The following is an 18,373-nucleotide window of genomic DNA, read 5'->3' as shown; positions in this document are numbered from 1 at the left end:
TTAGAAAATTAATAATTTTACTGTATCCTCTTGTCAATAAAGTGGTTCCTTGATACTACTGGTGACTTACAAGTTAATTGAACTTAGCATACCCACTCAGTACTCATTTCCCGTATCGCGAGATGCTGATCACTCCACCATTTACATCTGTTTGACAGAGAAACTCGAGCGAGTGAGTGATTGGGTTTACAATAAGGATATTAGGGCTATATCATAGCAACAACAACATACTCAAATAATAATCCATTTGTATGCAGTTTGACTACCCCCAGACCACCCCATCCAACCCACCCCTTCCTCTGGAGCATCCACATAATCTACACCTTTCGTCTGTTTTACTTTAAAGGCCCCCTATCAAAGTATCTACAATTTTTATAGCATTGATTTACTTTATATCTGGGCTCACATGAGATCATTTGTGTCAACTTTCGCATTTGTTATCCTATGTTTAACTGTCATTTAGATACAGCTTAAACGCACATTGTAGATCATAGTTTTAAACTCCTACATTCAACGTTTTAGCATCTATGCATTCACAATCGCTTAGTCGTTCTTAAGGCGGAGATGTTCATTAAAGATTTATGTTTATCTAGACACTTGTTTTAGTTTTGACATACATTTCAATTACAGGTTACAATAGTGAGTGACTGAGTTAAAGTTTAACGTCACATCGGCAATATTTCAGCCATATCAGGCCGAGGTCACAGCAATAAATCTTTGTGGAATTTCAATATAAATAATCTACCGTAGGGTGACAACGCTATTGACAGCTCTAAACTGATAACGTCAGGTTACATGTGTCACGTGATCACATACCTCTTCCCCTACAGCAACTCCGTGTTGCGTGATCATGATCAGTGTTGGGTGGGCTCAACCAGGAAGTGAGTCCCTGTATACCCCGTGTGCTCACCAAGGTTGCAGTATCTGTAAAGGTAAAACGCGAGATCACTGTCGAAAAATATCTTAAATATTTTTTATTTCGCATTCAATCTACCCTACAATGAATCGTGATGAGAATTTTATAGATTTGTGATATAGTCCACATCAAGGCAAATTGCACTTCATAAGCCGTGACTTGAATGTTGAAGTAAGTGTGACATGTGAAATATATTAAACTGCAGGGCAAGCATGCACTAATGTTTGATGACGGCTAAACGGGAAACAAACAAGAAAGAATTATTCGATGGTGATTTGTTTGATACGGGTGTCACAGTTGTGTTTTCGACCTTAAGTTTGCAGTGTTTAGTCGTCTGTTTTCAGCCTATTAACATTCTTATAATCCATTGTTTTTCATATGTAAATTTTCTTTTGCCTGGCCGTTTATCAGGTCTTGTCAAAACATATAAACAACATTGTTGTATGTTTGGCATTGCTGTGTACCCTAAAACCACTTGAACAGAGATACAATGTATGCAGTGGCGGTGCATGTAGTGTTATTACTGGGGTCGCGGACTTAGCAGATCAATATTAGAGTTATGTCCCTTTATTTGTTCCACATAACATCACATAGGACACAAGAACTCGTATATGTATTTAAATGTAAAATGCTCTACGTATAAGCATGTCTGAAAATATAATCAGGTGCTTTCTTTCAGTTGATATATTAAATCCAGCATTTCAGCAACACAATTATTTAGTACCAATGACAGCAAGAGGCAATGATATATTGCACAAAATACACTGACATATTGTAACTGACGTATTGTGTTCTGCAAGAGACAAAAATGAAACTGTGTTTTTTTATGTATTCACAGAAAGACAGATAGATAGACAGACAGACAGACGCTTTAAGCAGCATGCAAAATTAGATTGGGTTGTTAATACAGACGAGGAACGGTGTCACTCACTGAGGTAAGGTCACACGTTGACAACATGATGTGATGTTCTTTTGGTATGATCACAGCAAGCATGAAACTTTAAACATGGTGGTTCCTAAGTATCAAAAGTCAGAATTAACAGATACTTAAGTAGAGCATAGAAAAGAGAATAAATAAGGGTTTATTTTCTCATCAACAAAGTTTAATGTGACAAACTCGTATTGAAACCAAAACTTAATCATATGATGTCTTTTCATTAGAAATTACCACCACTAAGAAGTTAACAGACAACCACCTGACCTGTGTTTTTGTCCGCAGAGATGTTCAATGGTCCATCCTACCACATACATTCTGTAAGGCCTCTGGGGAGCAATTCAAACCAAGTTCGTCCCATGTCCCCCCTGTGGACATCTGACGAAGGTTACCATCCCTGACAGTCCAGTAGAGGAGTGGATGAGCCAGCTCAAACCACGCCGAGTAATACAGGGGCTGATGGACATTTTAGAGGCATCGCCAGGTAGGAAATAATGAAACGGTTTAATGTCCTGTCACTGATATAAAATGCAATTTTCTATATAAGTGTTGGATTGAATAATCTTGCAACTATACATAGTATATATACAAAATGAATGTCTAATAGTAATAGTAAGTGAGTATGTTTTCTGGCAATTGCATTATTTGTAAGACTCCGTGCTTTATGTTCAGATCTTGAGGCTTGTAGCGTTTGCAAAGAAGATGGGGAGAAAACTCCAGGAACAATGTACTGCACCATTTGTGATGATGTCTTCTGTGATGGATGTCTCAAGATGCACAAGAAGATGCCGCTGTTGCGTGATCATGAAGTGATCGATGTACGTACCCATAGTAACAGGAAACCAAAGGCATCAAGCTTTATGTGCAGAATTCACAAAGACGAAAAAGTAAAACTGTTTTGTAAAGATTGCAGGATGGCAATTTGTACTGTATGCTGCAGTATCAAACATAGGAAGTGTGATGATGTTGAAACCATAGATGTCATGACGCCTCTTGTAACAGAAACTCTGATCAATGAAGGAGTTGAGTTTAGGACAATCACCTGCAGGTGATTAAGTGGTGAAAAGTTGGCAATCGTGTTTGCAAGCTACAGGATGAAAACGTCATCGGACAGTGATTAGCATCAAGATAACTGCAGATGACAAACATTTAATGTTGCGGTCAGCAAGTGATTCCAGCTATATGATGGCTGTCCTTTGTAAATACCAGTAATCAAGTCTGAACCAGACGAGTATTCAACGATTTACATAATGTGTATTGATCCACGCAGTTCGGAACCATGAGAAGCAGTCCACCATGTCACCGAGCCTGACCACCCGATCCAATATGTCGCTTCTCACAACAATCATAGGTTGGTGGGGATTAATTCTTACCCCAAAATGCCTACGTTGAAGAACATAGTGGGTACGGCTTCATGTGCATTGGCGAATCGGGATGATTCTCGATTTTACAAATTGCTGAGTCAAACCAGCAATGTAGCATAGACAGTGAAACCTTTATGCTGGTGGATTAGTATGGATGGCACCACCTACAGCCACAGGACAGACCTCATCCGTTGTGTGGCAAGGGGTTCTTTATCGTACCTGGGTACTGCCTTAGCCAACTAAAAGTTCGGATCTCAGCTTCATGGATCATATGTAGGATGAATTTGAACGTCGTGCCCACCACAACCCCGCAGCACCTCATATACTAGATGCATAGGATTAGTCGTTGGTTTGAATTCCATCAGGCCCACGCACAGCTGGTGTACCAGTGGTTGCTTTAAGGAATGGGAGCACGCTGGTGCTGACTTGGCCAGCCGAGAATCCGGAACTCAGTGCTCAGGAATACGTAAGGGATAACATTCGTGTGCACCAACGTCCTATAGCGCCTCAAAGTCTGGTGACACCACTCATGTCACTTCCTTGTCACAAAGTCATAGCTGTTGAACATAAATCATTGCTATTATTTTGTCCTTAGGTCATGTGATCTTATGGGCTTATTATTCTACGTAAGTACGAGCTGACACGTATATATATATATATATATATATATATATATATATATATATATATATATATATATATATATATCCAGTCAGTGAGAAGGTATAGCCGGTTAGTTAGGGGACGTGGGCCTAGTCGTCAAAGGCGCCGTAATTCGTAGTTGCGTCCCTTGGGCACGCCTGAAACCTTTGATCTCGGTTTGTCTCGATTATGTTTCTTGGTTTGTCAGCACCAGGTACCCGTGCTCGTTGTTTTCAGCGAGTAAAACCCAACTCACTCACTCATTCATAATTTATTTTAATATTGTTATACAGTTATGATATTGGGCCGTTTTTGCAAGTGTTTGGGGCCGTTTTGTCTTGAGTCCGTTTGTTAGACTGAGTTTTGCGCATTCCAACAGTGTTACAAGTAAGATCTCCTCGACAAATCAGAGAGCACTTTGAACCCGCAGTTCAACGACGGCGACAGGGGACACTCTGAAGCCAGCAAATAAGAAACGGACCATCTGCAGTCGACACGTAAGACAATACAGACAAATACAGGTTTGGTTTTCCAAACTTTGCAGCACAAACATATTATGAAGTTATGGCACCACCTGTATCTACATACACATTTATTCAGGTTCTGGGGGGCACGGGTGGCCCAGTCGTTTAAGGCGCCGCGATTCGCTCTACCGAGTTGTGTCCCTTTAGGGCGCCAGAAACTTATGATTGTGGGTTCGAATCCCGGTTCGTCCCGATTATGTTTCTAGGTTTGTCAGCACCATATCCCTGCTCGTGGGTTTCTCTGAGACCTGCATCACTTCGGGCTTTCCTCCCACATTAAGCTGACACGCCGTGATATAACTGGAATACTGTTAAAAAACGGCGTTAAACCCAACTCACTCACTCACTATTCAGTTTCAAGTGACAGGAATCAGGCCTAGCTGCGAAATCGTAAACTAGGTATTCGATCGATAATGTCCGACATCACTACTGCCTCTGGGCGGTCTGGTAGCCTAGTGGTTAAAGCGTTTGCTCGTCACACCGAGGACCCGGGTTCGAATCCCGACATAGGTACAATGTGTGAAGCCCATTTCTGGTGTCCCCCGCCGTGATATCGCTGGAATATTGCTAAAAGCGGCGTAAATCCAAACTCACTCACTCACTCACTACTGCCTCTGCTTACATAGTGTATTGTCACAAATACATCGTATCGAAAAAGTAACGTTCTTATAAAGTATGATGCTAATTAGCACTGGATACTATAAGCTCAGCCGGAGCGAACACTGAAGAGGTGAAACTGGGTTTTACATCAGACCAGACCTTGTGTTATCCCCTGAATGCCGAGTGCCAGATGATCGAACCACCCTACTCGGGGCAGACGCTCCATCCTCTTGTCAACAGAGGCGGTTATTTGTACCCCACAACTTGTGAAATGAAGAAACCTAACATAAGTCATATCAAACATGGTCATCATTGTACAATGTTATCTTCACTTAGAGCTACTGCTTGTCACACAAAAGACCGACTTCCATTCCCCAAATGTGTGCTTTCTGTTATTGAAATAAACTAACAAGCAGTGAATAACATGGATAATGATGATGAATCCCAATCAGATTCCATGCGTCAAGTGATCACACCCACACCCACACCCACACCCACACCCACACCCACACCCACTCCCACTCCCACTCCCACACCCATAAATAATTTCAAATAACCTCATGTAGATCAGTTTAGTTGTACAACTATGTATAATTTCAATATAGATACGGGGCGGTCGGGTAGCCTAGTGGTTAAAAAGCGTTCGCTCGTCACGCCGAAGACCCGGGTTCGATTCCCGACATGGGTACAATGTGTGAAGCCCATTTCTGGTGTCCCCCGCCGTGATATTGCTGGAATATTGCTAAAAGCGGCGTAAAACCATACTCACTCACTCACTCAATATAGATACAGTTATGCTGGGTGAGAACACTGTTGACAGATCCCAGCTGTTAACGTCAGATTTCATGCGTTACGTGAGCACACAGACACACCCCAAACAACACCAAATAACCTCATATAGATATGTTTAGTTGTATAACTATGTATATATTCAATATAGATGCAGTATCGATGGGTGACAACACTGTTGACAGATCCCAGCTGTTAACGTCAGATTTCATGCGTCAGGTGATCACACACCACCTCCTCCTCGCATAGCAACTTTGTATCACGTGATCATCAGGGACAGGTGACCACAACCAGGAGGTCACTGTCTACCCAAGGGGTCACTGGCGGAAATAATCATCATTTGTGACATTGTCATCTACAGTTGAAGCACGTATTTAGTTATTCTTAAAAAGGCGATGTTCCTTAATTAAAGATCAGTGTTTATTTGTCAGTTATGTATTTAGTTCAACATAGGTTAAACTTATACAGAGCTATGGTCACAAGTCCTGTCTAAACCGTGTTATGTAAAGTTTGTAGTCAATCATTACTAAATGTGGAATCATATATTACTTGTTATGTCTTCTTACCACGGTAGACTTATAGCCATGTTCCGATGTAATAATTTCAGACTTGCTTTCGAACTGGGGCTTCACAACAACATCCCATATAATGAACGTGTCTGCACTTTCTGTTTTTCAAAGGGACATAACCATGTAGAAGATGAATTCCATGTTCTTATGATTTGTGACCAGTATTCTAGAGCAAGAAGAACCTCTTTTCCCTAGCGTCTCGTTACCCCTCCCTCTATTGAGAATTTTATAAGACTTATGTCAGCTGAAAACGAACAAACTAAAAAAGGCTTAGGTAAATTTCTCTCCCAAGTCATGAACATCGAAAGGAAACACAGTGTGGAACGGTAAATCATTATTAAATCTACTCAGCATGCAAATATATATACAGTATATTTCCATTGTATTATGGGCCGGTGGCCTGAAGTACCGAATACATTTGCCTGCCTGCCTGTAGTCAATGTATTTCAGCAGGAAACGAGTATTTTGCATGTGTTATAAAATTGAGCATTGCAAATAGAATTCGAATTTGGCATGATTTATTGTACTGTGTAATGTGTAGTTCATACGAAGTGGGAAATGTATTGTTTACAGTGCTGCAAACATTGGCATAGTGTTATCAGAGTTATGTCCCTTTATCGGTATTTCACCATGTCATATTGCATAACTCCAAGCAGTTACACTGCTGTTTTGTTTGTTTGTTGTCGTTGTTGTTTAACGTGGCGCCCAGCACCCAGCAATATTACGTCGGTTTATAAATAATCGCGTCTGGACCAGACAATACAGCGATTGACATCATAAGCATCGATCTACGCAATTGGGATACGATGGCATCTAATTACCCACCTCTTTCAAACAACCTTTGAGGCTGCTGGGGACCCATTTTAACTCAGAATGTCCGCGGGTTACGTGATGATTGTGAGACTCACATTCAAATGGTGATATGTATAATGTGAGGAAAAGGGGTATCAAATGTTAAAAGTTTGTTTCATATTCAGGTTAGTGTTAATATATTTTAGTGATATGAGTGAGTGAGTATGGTTTTTACGCCGCTTTTAGCAATATTCCAGCAATATCAGGGCGGGGGACACCAGAAATGGGCTTCACACATTGTACCCATGTCGGGAATCGAACCCGGGTCTTCGGCGTGACGAGCGAACGCTTTAACCACTAGGCTACCCGACCGCCCTTTAGTGATATGAGGGGCGGTCGGGTAGCCTAGTGGTTAAAGCGTTCGCTCGTCACGCCGAAGACCCGGGTTCGATTCCCGACATGGGTACAATGTGTGAAGCCATTTTCTGGTGTCCCCCGCCGTGATATTGCTGGAATATTGCTAAAAGCGGCGTAAAAAATACTCACGCACTCACTCACAATTAATATTTACTGTAACGTTTATTAACCTTTATCGGTCCATACTATCTGCAAAATGTTATCTGTTTGTATGCCATTGAAACTACAAGTCACTGTGAGGAACAATGATGATACAATGAACACAGTCTTCTACTTACACGAGTAATGACAGGCAACACCGGGCCATTAGATACAATTAAATCTCCCGTGTTGCCATTCTTACTACTTCATTATGTAGGGCGGTCGGGTAACCTAGTGGTTAAAGCGTTCGCTCCTCACGCCGAAGACCCGGGTTCGATTCCCGACATGGGTACAATGTGTGAAGCCCATTTCTTGTGTCCCCCGCCGTGATATTGCTGGAATATTGCTAAAAAAGCGGCGTAAAACCATACTCACTCACTCACTTCATTATGTAAAGGGAACAGTAGAGTTGAACACGTACATGTCCCGGAATCTTTCTTCCCTCCACGCCCCTCACTCTCTCACTGAAGCCAAAGCTTGATGTTATGATTTCTTCTCGTTAGACATGGCGGCTGCTGAGAAGTTGGAAGACATTAACCTCACCTCATTTGTACAGAGATATTCACAGACCCTGCCACACGTCAGTTTAATCACACATTCTGCAAGTCCTGTCTGGTGAAGTACACTGAAGCACAACCTGGAGCACTACAAGACAAGTCCATCCCATGTCCCTCCTGTAGACAGCTGAAAGTCCAGTAGAGAAGGTGGTCAGTCAGCTGAAACCAAGTCACGTGATATTTGGGCTGATTTGGGGGGTATTTGAAAATACACTGGGGAAAGTATGTGATTTTAATGCTTACAGTTATTTTACCACATGGTGTATCACTGGAGGTAATAGTAATTATTTGTGAGAGTGTGATCAGCTTCAGTAATAGTAAAACTCCAGGGATGATGTGTATGAGATGAGAGAGTGACAGTTACATTAGATACAGTGAATCACTTGGTAAATATATGAGATGGAGACCGTGACAGTTGCATTCTCATATTATCATAGAGCGAATCACTGTGGAGATCAGGTGATATCTGCCAGGAAATATGGCTACAGTGAAATTGCAGCTTTTGATATCTTGCAGACCACTGAGGCGTCATTGGTTACCATGACATCACACTCATATGACACTCTAATCTCTCTGTCACTATAACTGATTAGCTGTACCGTTTAACCAAACATACTAAATATTACTGTTGATCGCATGACAGCCTTTAAAAGACAAGAGGAAAGGATTGTCTAGTTTTTAGACATTGCATTCATAAGTTCTGTTTTACGAACACGGCAGTATCAGTTAATTAGTTTCAGTGTCGGCTCCACTCACAGACAGATATATCAACACCTACCGTCGGTCTCACTTTAAAGGGCCCCGTTAAAGTTTGTCTATTACTTAAATTTATGTCTTTTCTCTCAGCTCAAGTGTCAGCTTTTGCATTTGTTGTTCTGTGTTTGACTGTGATTTAGATACCACTAAAACGTAGGAGGAAGATTTGTTTCATTTACAATTAATTCAACGTTCAAGCACTATTCTTAAAAAGGCGATGTTCCTAAATATTAGAAGTTAAGTAAAGATCAGTGTCTATTTGTCAATTATATATTTAGTTCAACATAGGTTAAACATATACAGAGCTATGGTCACAAGTCCTATCTAAACCGTGTTATGTAAAGTTTGTAGTCTATGTATTTCAGCAGGGAACGAGTACTTTGCATGTGTAATGAAATGGAGCATTGCAAATAGAATTTGAATTTGACATGATTTATTGTACTGTGTAATGTGTTGTTCATACATATCATCTGAACATGGCGCATAATGTACTTTACGTGTGAGGTGCAGAGAAAGCATTGGACGTCTTATTCCAGTTTTGTTTCTTCAAAATAAACCCTAACAATTATATATATCTGCACACGTGAGTATCGTGCGTCACGTGATCGGTTACATTTACACCGAGCAACTTTGTGTCACGTGATCATCAGTGTAGGGAGGCAACAACCAGGAAGTGAATGCCTGTCTACCCCCGGTGCTCGTCCATTTGTAAAGGCAAAATACCAGATCATTGATGAAATATAACTTGACTCTTTTCTTTTCGCATATATTCTACCCAACACCGAATCGTGTTGAAACAACTCATGGGTTTAAGATATCGTCGACATCAATGTAAATTGCACTACGATAACGATAACCGGGGACTTATTGTTGATCTGTCTCGGGATAACCACTGGATATGGTAGACCAAAATAGTATAGTGATCGTTGAAAACATCTATTAAGATCACAGCAAGCCTAAAACGTAAGTCAGTGAGTATCATGACTTTTTACGTCACAGTTAACTTGAAAACAGCGTGTGAAATAGAGAATAGAGCATGGGAGATACCAAGTCCCATCACATTTGTTTTCATTTTAAACACTCGTATTGAAGCCATATCTTAGTCAGACGATTTGGGGGGATTGCCAGGTGGAAAATTATGAAACATTTATACATTCAGCAACTATGGTTAGTATACATACAAAATATATACTCAGCAACAAAGGTTCCTGTGAATCCAGTGTTGAAAAAAAGTTCCCGTTGATCCAGTGTTGAAAACAACTTAATATACAATTTGACATGACATACGACATTTGAACAACAGGCAGACTTCAGTGAAATTAATCTTTGTTTGGGGTTAATATTTCATATGTTTCCCTTCATTTTGCTGTATTAAAATTACAATGGGTAATATATATAAAATACAGCACTCATCGAGTGTTGAACTATTTGATATCAAAAGACTGGAGGATAACATTCTGTATTGTATGTACATTGCATTTTGAGGTTCTTTTAAGCAAAAACGACCACGCTGTATCACTAGCGATTTCCAGTTTCACTCTGACCATACAAAACACACAGATATATCAACACCTGATGTCGGTCTGTCGGTTTATGTATTTCAGCAGGAAACGATTTCATTGTGTGATACAATGGGGCACTGCAAAATAAATTTGACTTTACATGATTCGTTCTACTGTGTACTGTATATTTCCTACATACTATCTGAACATGGCTCAGAACGAACTTCACATATGAGCTGCAGTGGGAGCACTGTACTAGTTATAATTCAAAACTTGTTTCACTACATATCCTCTGTCAATGTGATAGCTTACAATCGATCTGAGAAACTGCGTCACAGTGTACGCGTATCACGTGATCACATGCATTCTCCCCGACGGCTTGATCATGTCACGTGACCATCAATACAGGGAGGCGACAACAGGGAAGTAAGGCGTTGTCTACCCCGGGTGCTCGTCCATGTTGCAGTATTTGTAAAGGTAAAACACTAGGTCACTGTTGAAAAATAACTTGATTCTTCTGTTTTCGCAATCAGTCTACCCAACACTTAAAGGTGATGACACGACTCATAGATTTGAGATATGGTCGACTTGAGGTAAATTGCCCTTTGATAACGAAAGTAACTGCAAAAACGCCGTCCAGCAGGTTGAAGCAGAGACCATAAAGAAGCAGTTTATCATAAACCATCAGCTACGGTCTGGTATGTAACACCCCGACACCCTACTGTTACACCCCCCCCCCCCCCCCCCCTCCCCCCCCCCCCCTCTGTACCGCTGCAGATGGAAGCACAGACATTCGCAACTAACCATTCTGGTAGCCAAGTAAACAATATAACATCATATCCGGGGCTAGAGTTAATTCCCTTAGCCGATATTGCTTCAATCACCACCAGCGAAATCCAAAAAACTGACGACTCCTAGCAGATTACAATGATTTTTGTCTCATCTCTCATTCGCACATGTCAGTTGGCTGCAAATTCTTCGCTGAACATGTGTGTCTTCCGCGCAGCACATGTCCTTTTGAGCCCAGGATATTTATTTCAATTTCTATTCGGCACAGTCATGGACGACTTCATTCAATCGGGACGATTTCGTCTTGTACCTAGATGTTTTACTTGGAGAATTCCCACACTACTACCAGGTGTTGGTTTCGGATGACTCTTGGTCTGAAAAGAATAACAGCGATGTTATCGCTAACAAGTCGTCGGTAATATCTCCAAAAAAGGTTCAATCAAAGGAAAAGATCGGAAAAGAAAACACGACGACTGTCTACCAGTAACGGTTTTCGAGGACATGTTTAGAAAAAAGCATAACCGATCCAATATCAAAAGAATTATACAATTTATTCTATTTTAAAGAATATCAGAAATATATATCATTTTATGCTACAATTGTATAACTATTATTAAATAAACAAAGTTACAAAATCTGCAATGAACCCCACATAAAAATACGATTCGGCAAACTCAGGAATTGTACATAAAACTCAAGCAAGACAGTTGTTACAGTTAACCATATTCCCGATGTTCACAAAAAATATCTCCAGATAATTTTGATATCATATAATAAATCCAGGCTAGGTTTACTTGCAGATATGCATGTCCACTGGCTGGTGAACATGCTTTACTGTTAGCCAAAAAAACCATTTGCCTTTATATCATGTAAATTCTGTACTAGTAAATAATGCTAATAGTTGCTATGAATCAAAATCTAACATTTACTAAAAGCGTTGTTAAATGAACTTCTGATGTGACCGAGAATGCCCTTCGCAAGTAATCAAATGTTTTCAGTTAATGCCAGTTTGGGGCTTGCGCTTTTCATGTGATTTCCCGGAGGAAATAATCTTTTAAAGGGAGGCTACTCATAAATTCCATAGCAGACGACGGTTGTAATCGTCGTTATTTAATAATAGCCGAATAGTTTGAATAGTTCAGCAATACGAATAATTAGGTCTTTCGGGTATAACAGTATAGCTTCAACAAGCATGGCACCAGATAATTTCAATGGATTTTTTTTATCTGTATGATGATTTCATTGTTGTCTAAATACACAAAGTCAGTAGTACTTTGATCATGATTGTGTTTAGACCCACATCATATAGCTTATAATTTATATTAACACGGTATAAAAAGATAAATTAATTGTAGCCATGATTAATAAAGAAAAAATCTACAGAAAATAACATATATAGTGGACGTCTAAATATGTACAGTTTTCTTCAGTGCGCCATGTGATAGAAACCTTGCTGAAACAAAGTTGATAGGTATGTTAAACTAACAAAGAGATGATGAATACAATGGTAAAAATAAAATAAAAACAGATCTTCAAAACTGTAATTCCGATATCACTAAAAATTTGAAACTTTGTAGAATGTTTCAAAAGACATATTTGGATCACAATCACAGACAAAATGCATGTTATGTCGTCTTCGATATGGTAATTTAACTATAGATATATGAGTGAGTGAGTGAGTATGGTTTTACGCCTCTTTTAGCAATATTCCAGCAATATCACGGCGGGGGACACCAGAAATGGGCTTCACACATTGTACCCATGTCGGGAATCGAACCCGGGTCCTCGGCGTGACGAGCTAACGCTTTAACCACTAGGCTACCCGATATAGATATATGACTGAAATCATAAATAATAACACCTAAATATTTTTGGTACCAAGCAAAAGGGTAAATCTGACTGAATGTAAAAATATTTATTTCAGGGCCGATAATAGAAAAACATTCGCCTTAATGCATGGGGAAATAATTTCAGAAACCTTCAGATTTAGTTGCATTTCTGGAGTCAAAATCAGAAATTTCGCGACCGCCCCATTTGTTAATGGCACTAAACTAATTATTAACACATCTTCTTTTTATACACCTCGGTAACCAAGGACGTTCACTGAGAATTAGTGGCAGTTATAGAAAAGCACAGTCTGCACTTTTGACGATTTTACATGTGCGCCATTATTGCTCACTCAGACTAAGACAAAGCGTAAACACATTCATCGAATACAATGACAACGATATGCTTCAGAGCACCAACAAGTATCAGTTGTCATGTTGACAATGTTTAGAAATACATGAGCGTATATATATATATTTTAAAATATATCCTTTAGCATAGAAAAAAATGACGATAACGATGACGGCAGTGAACGCGTTTCCGCTGTGATGCGCAGTACAAGCCGTAGCGCTGACGGTTTCGCGGCTGGAGGGATGTCCCTCTGTTTTATGGTCTCTGGCTGAACTATGTGTGATATGTGAATTGTCTTTCTAAAACAACGTATCAATAAGTTTGTATATATCACGTATTTGTGAGTTATGCATATGCATATTAGAGTTATGCCGAATATAGAATCGTGCCCCTCTCGAAGGTTCATATTGGCGTATGAACACGAGAACTGTTTCAAACAAGAAGGATAACTCTACCCGCGTCATCGAGGTGGAATATTGCTTAGTGTCGCGTTATACAACTAACAAGCTTTAATATTCAAAGCTCGTTCAGAAAAAAAAGAAGATATACAATCTCATCAACTACTGTAAAAAGATGTTGCTGAGTACAAAGTATGCGCTGGAATAACATAAATGTAATTGTGTGGGAGTGACATTCCTATAAACCTGAATATATGTACCTCATTAGGGTAATTTACCACCCAAAATATTTATTACATTACAATTTCCAATCAGTAAACGATAGCTTTCATCGAGAGATTTCCTTTACAAATTTCGACATACAATGTTATTCGTTCGAATCTTATAAATATTTTCGTTGATGATTTGTGGTATACCGTCATCATCTCAATGTTGTGAATACATTTTGAGGAATCGATTTTTTTTCTAGCAACCTATGTTTTCTTGTTCAGTTATCAATTGTTAATGTAATAAAGGTATGTGGTACGGAACTGAAATGACACGGAGGTGTGTATAGGGGTATGTAAGAGAACCAGATAATCACCAAAATATGTATTTATAGCAAATAAATCCCCTTAAAATATGTTTCTACTACCAAGCAAAAGGTTTTGATATTTATAATCCATTTACATGCAAAAGACATTCTTTAAAAGCATTGTGATTTATCGGCGCGTCTGTAGCCTAGTGGTACACTCAGAGGATACTTAAAACTAAAATGTCACAGAATATTACAACAGCTATCTGATATGCCCAGGTTAACATTATTTACCAGAAACAAAACAGGAAGACAATTTGCTCCCAGATACATTCCGGAAACCTTTCGGGATTCAAATATTATTTAATATGTTTCATACTTATTTGAACAAGATGCACCCCACAAATTTTGACAATTTTGGGGAAGGTTTCCGGAAGGTATCCGGAAAACGGAACCTACTCTTTTGTTGCTGTGTTTGAAAATTACAACTATGGTAGACCTACCCGTTCCTTGAGTATAAAGTAGCATTATGCAGTGAATACCAGTTTTCATCACTGGCCTCGAAGGATCCTTTGGCAACGAAATTGATATTTAATGTACAGCCAAGATCATAGGATCACTTCACGAAACGTTCATTAATGATTCTGTGAAATGTGTAGATGAGCGTTAATAATGATATGTAACATGTTATATTATTAGACAGTGATATTCAAGGAGAAAACTAACATAGTCATACCGTCCAAATATGTCAGTATAACTGTAACCGGCTGCTAGCTTTCTTTTGCAATAAGAACAAAGCTGATACAATGGCCAAGACAAAGTAAACCATTGCATACAACACAAATCTGTGAGATGCCATTGTAATAACACATTAAGTTCATCGATCAAGATTAAAATAGGAATAAAATTGATTTGATTTATTTGCTGTAATGTTTAAGGTAATTATGATGTCAGCAAGCATTACCTTTTGGAAGGGGTGACTATTAAATTAATAAATGATGGAGACAATATTTAAAATAACAGAACTAGGGCTTATGCCACAACAAAAATGTTTTTTGAACAAACTTGTATTGAAGTTATAGCCTAATCAGTTAATTTCTTTCCATCAGAAATGGCCACAGCTAAGAAGTTGACAGACAACCACCTCACCTGTGGCATTTGCACGGAGGTGTTCAGAGACCCTGCCACACTTCAGTGTAATCATACATTCTGTAAGTGCTGTCTTCTGAAATACACCAAAACACAGGCTGAAGCAACGCAAGCTAAGTCCATCCGATGTCCCTCCTGTAGACAACTGACGAAGGTTGCCATCCCTGATAGTCCAGTAGAGGAATGGATCAGTCAGCTGAAACCAAGCCACGTCATACAGGGGCTAATGGACGACTTTGGAGAAGAAGCCCGAGGTATGGTACCGTAGGATTCTTTATATCCTTTTCATTGCAATTATCTCTAATATACCTACATTGTAACGTTTGACCTAATGAAGGAAAGGGTTTGAAAAGCATTGGTATATATTCCTCTTTCTCTCGTAGACGTTATTACAGTACTTTCAGATATTCATTTTGTGCTATATAGGTATTGATTGCTGCATGGTTTGCAAAAGAGAAGGGGAGATTACTCCTGCTACGTCCTGGTGTGCCACTTGTTCTGACAGCTTCTGTGATAGATGCCTCAAGGTACACAGGAATATGTCATTGTCTAGTGATCACGAAGTGGTAGATTTATCTAAGAAGGGCCAAGGACAATGCAAACGACATTTCATGTGTAAAATCCACAGAGACAAACAGATAGAGCTCTTTTGTAAAGACTGTACTATTCCAATTTGTACTTTATGCTGCAGCATAAACCACAGGAAATGTGATGATGTTGTTACCATAGATAGTATGGCCACACTAGTGAAAGAACACATGACCAAAGAAACAATGAAGCTGAAGGACAAAATGAAACTCAAAACTGACAATATTTCATCTGCAGTATCTTCAATAAAAAGGATAACGGAAAATGCCAGTTCTGTTAGATGTGAAATACAAAAAGTTCGCAGGGAAGCTGTGGATTATCTTATGAGGAAAGAACAACTCCTACTCGACAAGGTTGACAGATTCGAGGAGGACAATGTTCAAAACTGGAACAGGTTCATCCAATCAGAGGAGATTGACCTTCAGATGTACCAACAACAGATACAGATCACAACCAATGCTGTTACATCAGACTGCGATGAAGATATGTATGCCCTATATAAGCAAGCAGATATTACATCTACAGATCAAATTAAAATATTGAAAAAGGATGTAAAGAGACCGACCCGACACAGGATCTCATTCAGAAAGAATGAGGAAATATTTTTGACACTGAATAACCTAAACCTTGCTGATGTTAAGAATCGTTCGGGCATATTTAATTTTTCAATTTTCTTTAAAAGGTGATCACCTGCTTGACAGAGCTGTTAGAATCTACATCGCAACTTCACTACGTTAGGCATCTGCTAAACTGGTGCCTTTTACTATTCTACTTTTTACTTCTCTGGAGTATAACGAATAAGACGTTAAATATTTAATTGAGTCACTTTCTGTGCACATCAGATTTCATGAAGATGAGAAGATCAGACTATTTTGTAAAGATTGCAAGATGGGAATTTACACTGTGTGTCGTAGTATCAAAACGTGCTAACCATTGACACCATGACGCGTCATAGCAGACTTAATGTCACATTGTGATACTTCGACCTTTTTCTTAAAATGTTCTATACGTTTAAGTTATTTGTGTTGAAAACCGGAAGACGTGTCAACTGTAGTTTGTTTTGTGGCTGTGCTTCTTTGTCAATCAGCCAAATGTTACCCAACCATTTATTCCCTTTCCATAACTTCCCGTCGTGTATTTATCGTTTTATTGTATATATGTTGTGTACTAAATGTTCTGGTACAGTGTCGTGGTACAGGTATTATCCTCATTGTGTATTTGTCGTTTACTGTGTATATGTTGTGTATTAATGTTCGGGCACTGTGTTACATGTTAGGTATGTAATGAGTTTATGGATGTGGCGTCCACAGATGAAGACAGTGAGGACAAGAGACCAGTATCATCCAGCGCTCTCTTGACACGTGACAGACAAATTGAAGAGCTAAGTTATAGGAGGTCTCCTCCCTTGCAAAAAGTTTACTGTGTCAGAGTTATTAAGTCACGTGTGTGATGTTGCAAGATAGACTGTGACAGACCATGTTGACTCCTGTTGACATAATGGAGATAAAAGTGACACTACTTACACAGGTGTGGCAAGGAAGCAATTTTACATTCATGTTACGAGAAGTACCAATGTGATAGTCAGGGAAGGGCAGTAACATTGTTCATGTGACCAGTTAAGACAAAACTCCTACGCTCCCACAGGAGACAAAACTCAGCTCAGGAGAAATCATGTATGTTGACAGCAGCGCCCACAAGGTGATTCAAGAATCGGGGCAGTTTGTCAGAGATGTTTTCACAAATGATGGCACCGAGAATCCTCGCGGTATCTCCCTAGATGAACAAGATCTGCTGTATACCATCAGCAATCAGTGTCTGAAGGTATTTAGAGTTGAATAGTAGATTAATGAATCATATAATTGACTGGTGGAAGATGAAAACTACTGTATGCAAAACCTGCTTGTGAACCATACAGATTGTATACAAGACTTTGTGACAGATTAAGCGCAAGTATCTATGAGAAATCACAGGAGGTATACAACTGTGTAAAAATAAAAATTACGAAAATAGTTGCAGATCTAGAGCGTATCAGTAAGGGATTGTAATATAAAGTTGATCGTAACAGCTATGATTGACGCGGTCGAAGCACGCTCGCAACCTGATATCGATATATTTATGTAATTGTTGCAATTTGGCTGTCATCGATGTAGTTCCATGTACGCGAGTGAAGGAGTGAGTTTGGTATAACGCTTCTTTGAGTAGTATTACCGCAATGTCACAGCATATCAGCTTTATATAGGAGGAACGCCCTAAG

At 39.4% G+C, this 18,373-nt stretch overlaps 2 protein-coding genes across 4 annotated transcripts; both read left to right on the top strand.

Moving 5' to 3' along the window:
• The first annotated feature begins 848 nt into the window (after nucleotides 1-848).
• LOC124119661 (transcription intermediary factor 1-beta-like) lies at nucleotides 849-3,830 on the top strand. 3 transcript variants are annotated; one of them, XR_007221763.1, is made up of 3 exons: nucleotides 849-932; nucleotides 2,136-2,334; nucleotides 2,523-2,655. XR_007221763.1 is itself a non-coding variant. In XM_048397849.1 (2 exons), the coding sequence occupies exons 1-2, from the start codon at nucleotides 2,271-2,273 to the stop codon at nucleotides 2,900-2,902; spliced, it is 444 nt and encodes a 147-aa protein (XP_048253806.1). In that variant the 5' UTR covers nucleotides 1,966-2,270; the 3' UTR covers nucleotides 2,903-3,830. The 3 variants fall into 3 exon arrangements, 1 of the variants encoding a protein (XP_048253806.1); XR_007221762.1 differs by lacking the exon at nucleotides 849-932 and adding an exon at nucleotides 1,676-1,851; XM_048397849.1 differs by lacking the exon at nucleotides 849-932 and having other exon boundaries at nucleotides 1,966-2,334; nucleotides 2,523-3,830.
• An 11,988-nt stretch (nucleotides 3,831-15,818) lies between these two features.
• LOC125381209 (transcription intermediary factor 1-beta-like) lies at nucleotides 15,819-17,862 on the top strand. Its single transcript, XM_048397848.1, has one exon. The coding sequence runs from the start codon at nucleotides 15,972-15,974 to the stop codon at nucleotides 16,803-16,805; it is 834 nt and encodes a 277-aa protein (XP_048253805.1). The 5' UTR covers nucleotides 15,819-15,971; the 3' UTR covers nucleotides 16,806-17,862.
• Nucleotides 17,863-18,373: the final 511 nt, after the last annotated feature.

This window comes from Haliotis rufescens, unplaced genomic scaffold (assembly GCF_023055435.1).
Source record: "Haliotis rufescens isolate VD_foot unplaced genomic scaffold, xgHalRufe1.0.p SCAF_17, whole genome shotgun sequence".
Taxonomy (NCBI): domain Eukaryota; kingdom Metazoa; phylum Mollusca; class Gastropoda; order Lepetellida; family Haliotidae; genus Haliotis; species Haliotis rufescens.
Note: the sequence above shows the minus strand (reverse complement) of the source record. Positions and strands in the feature narration are given on the sequence as shown.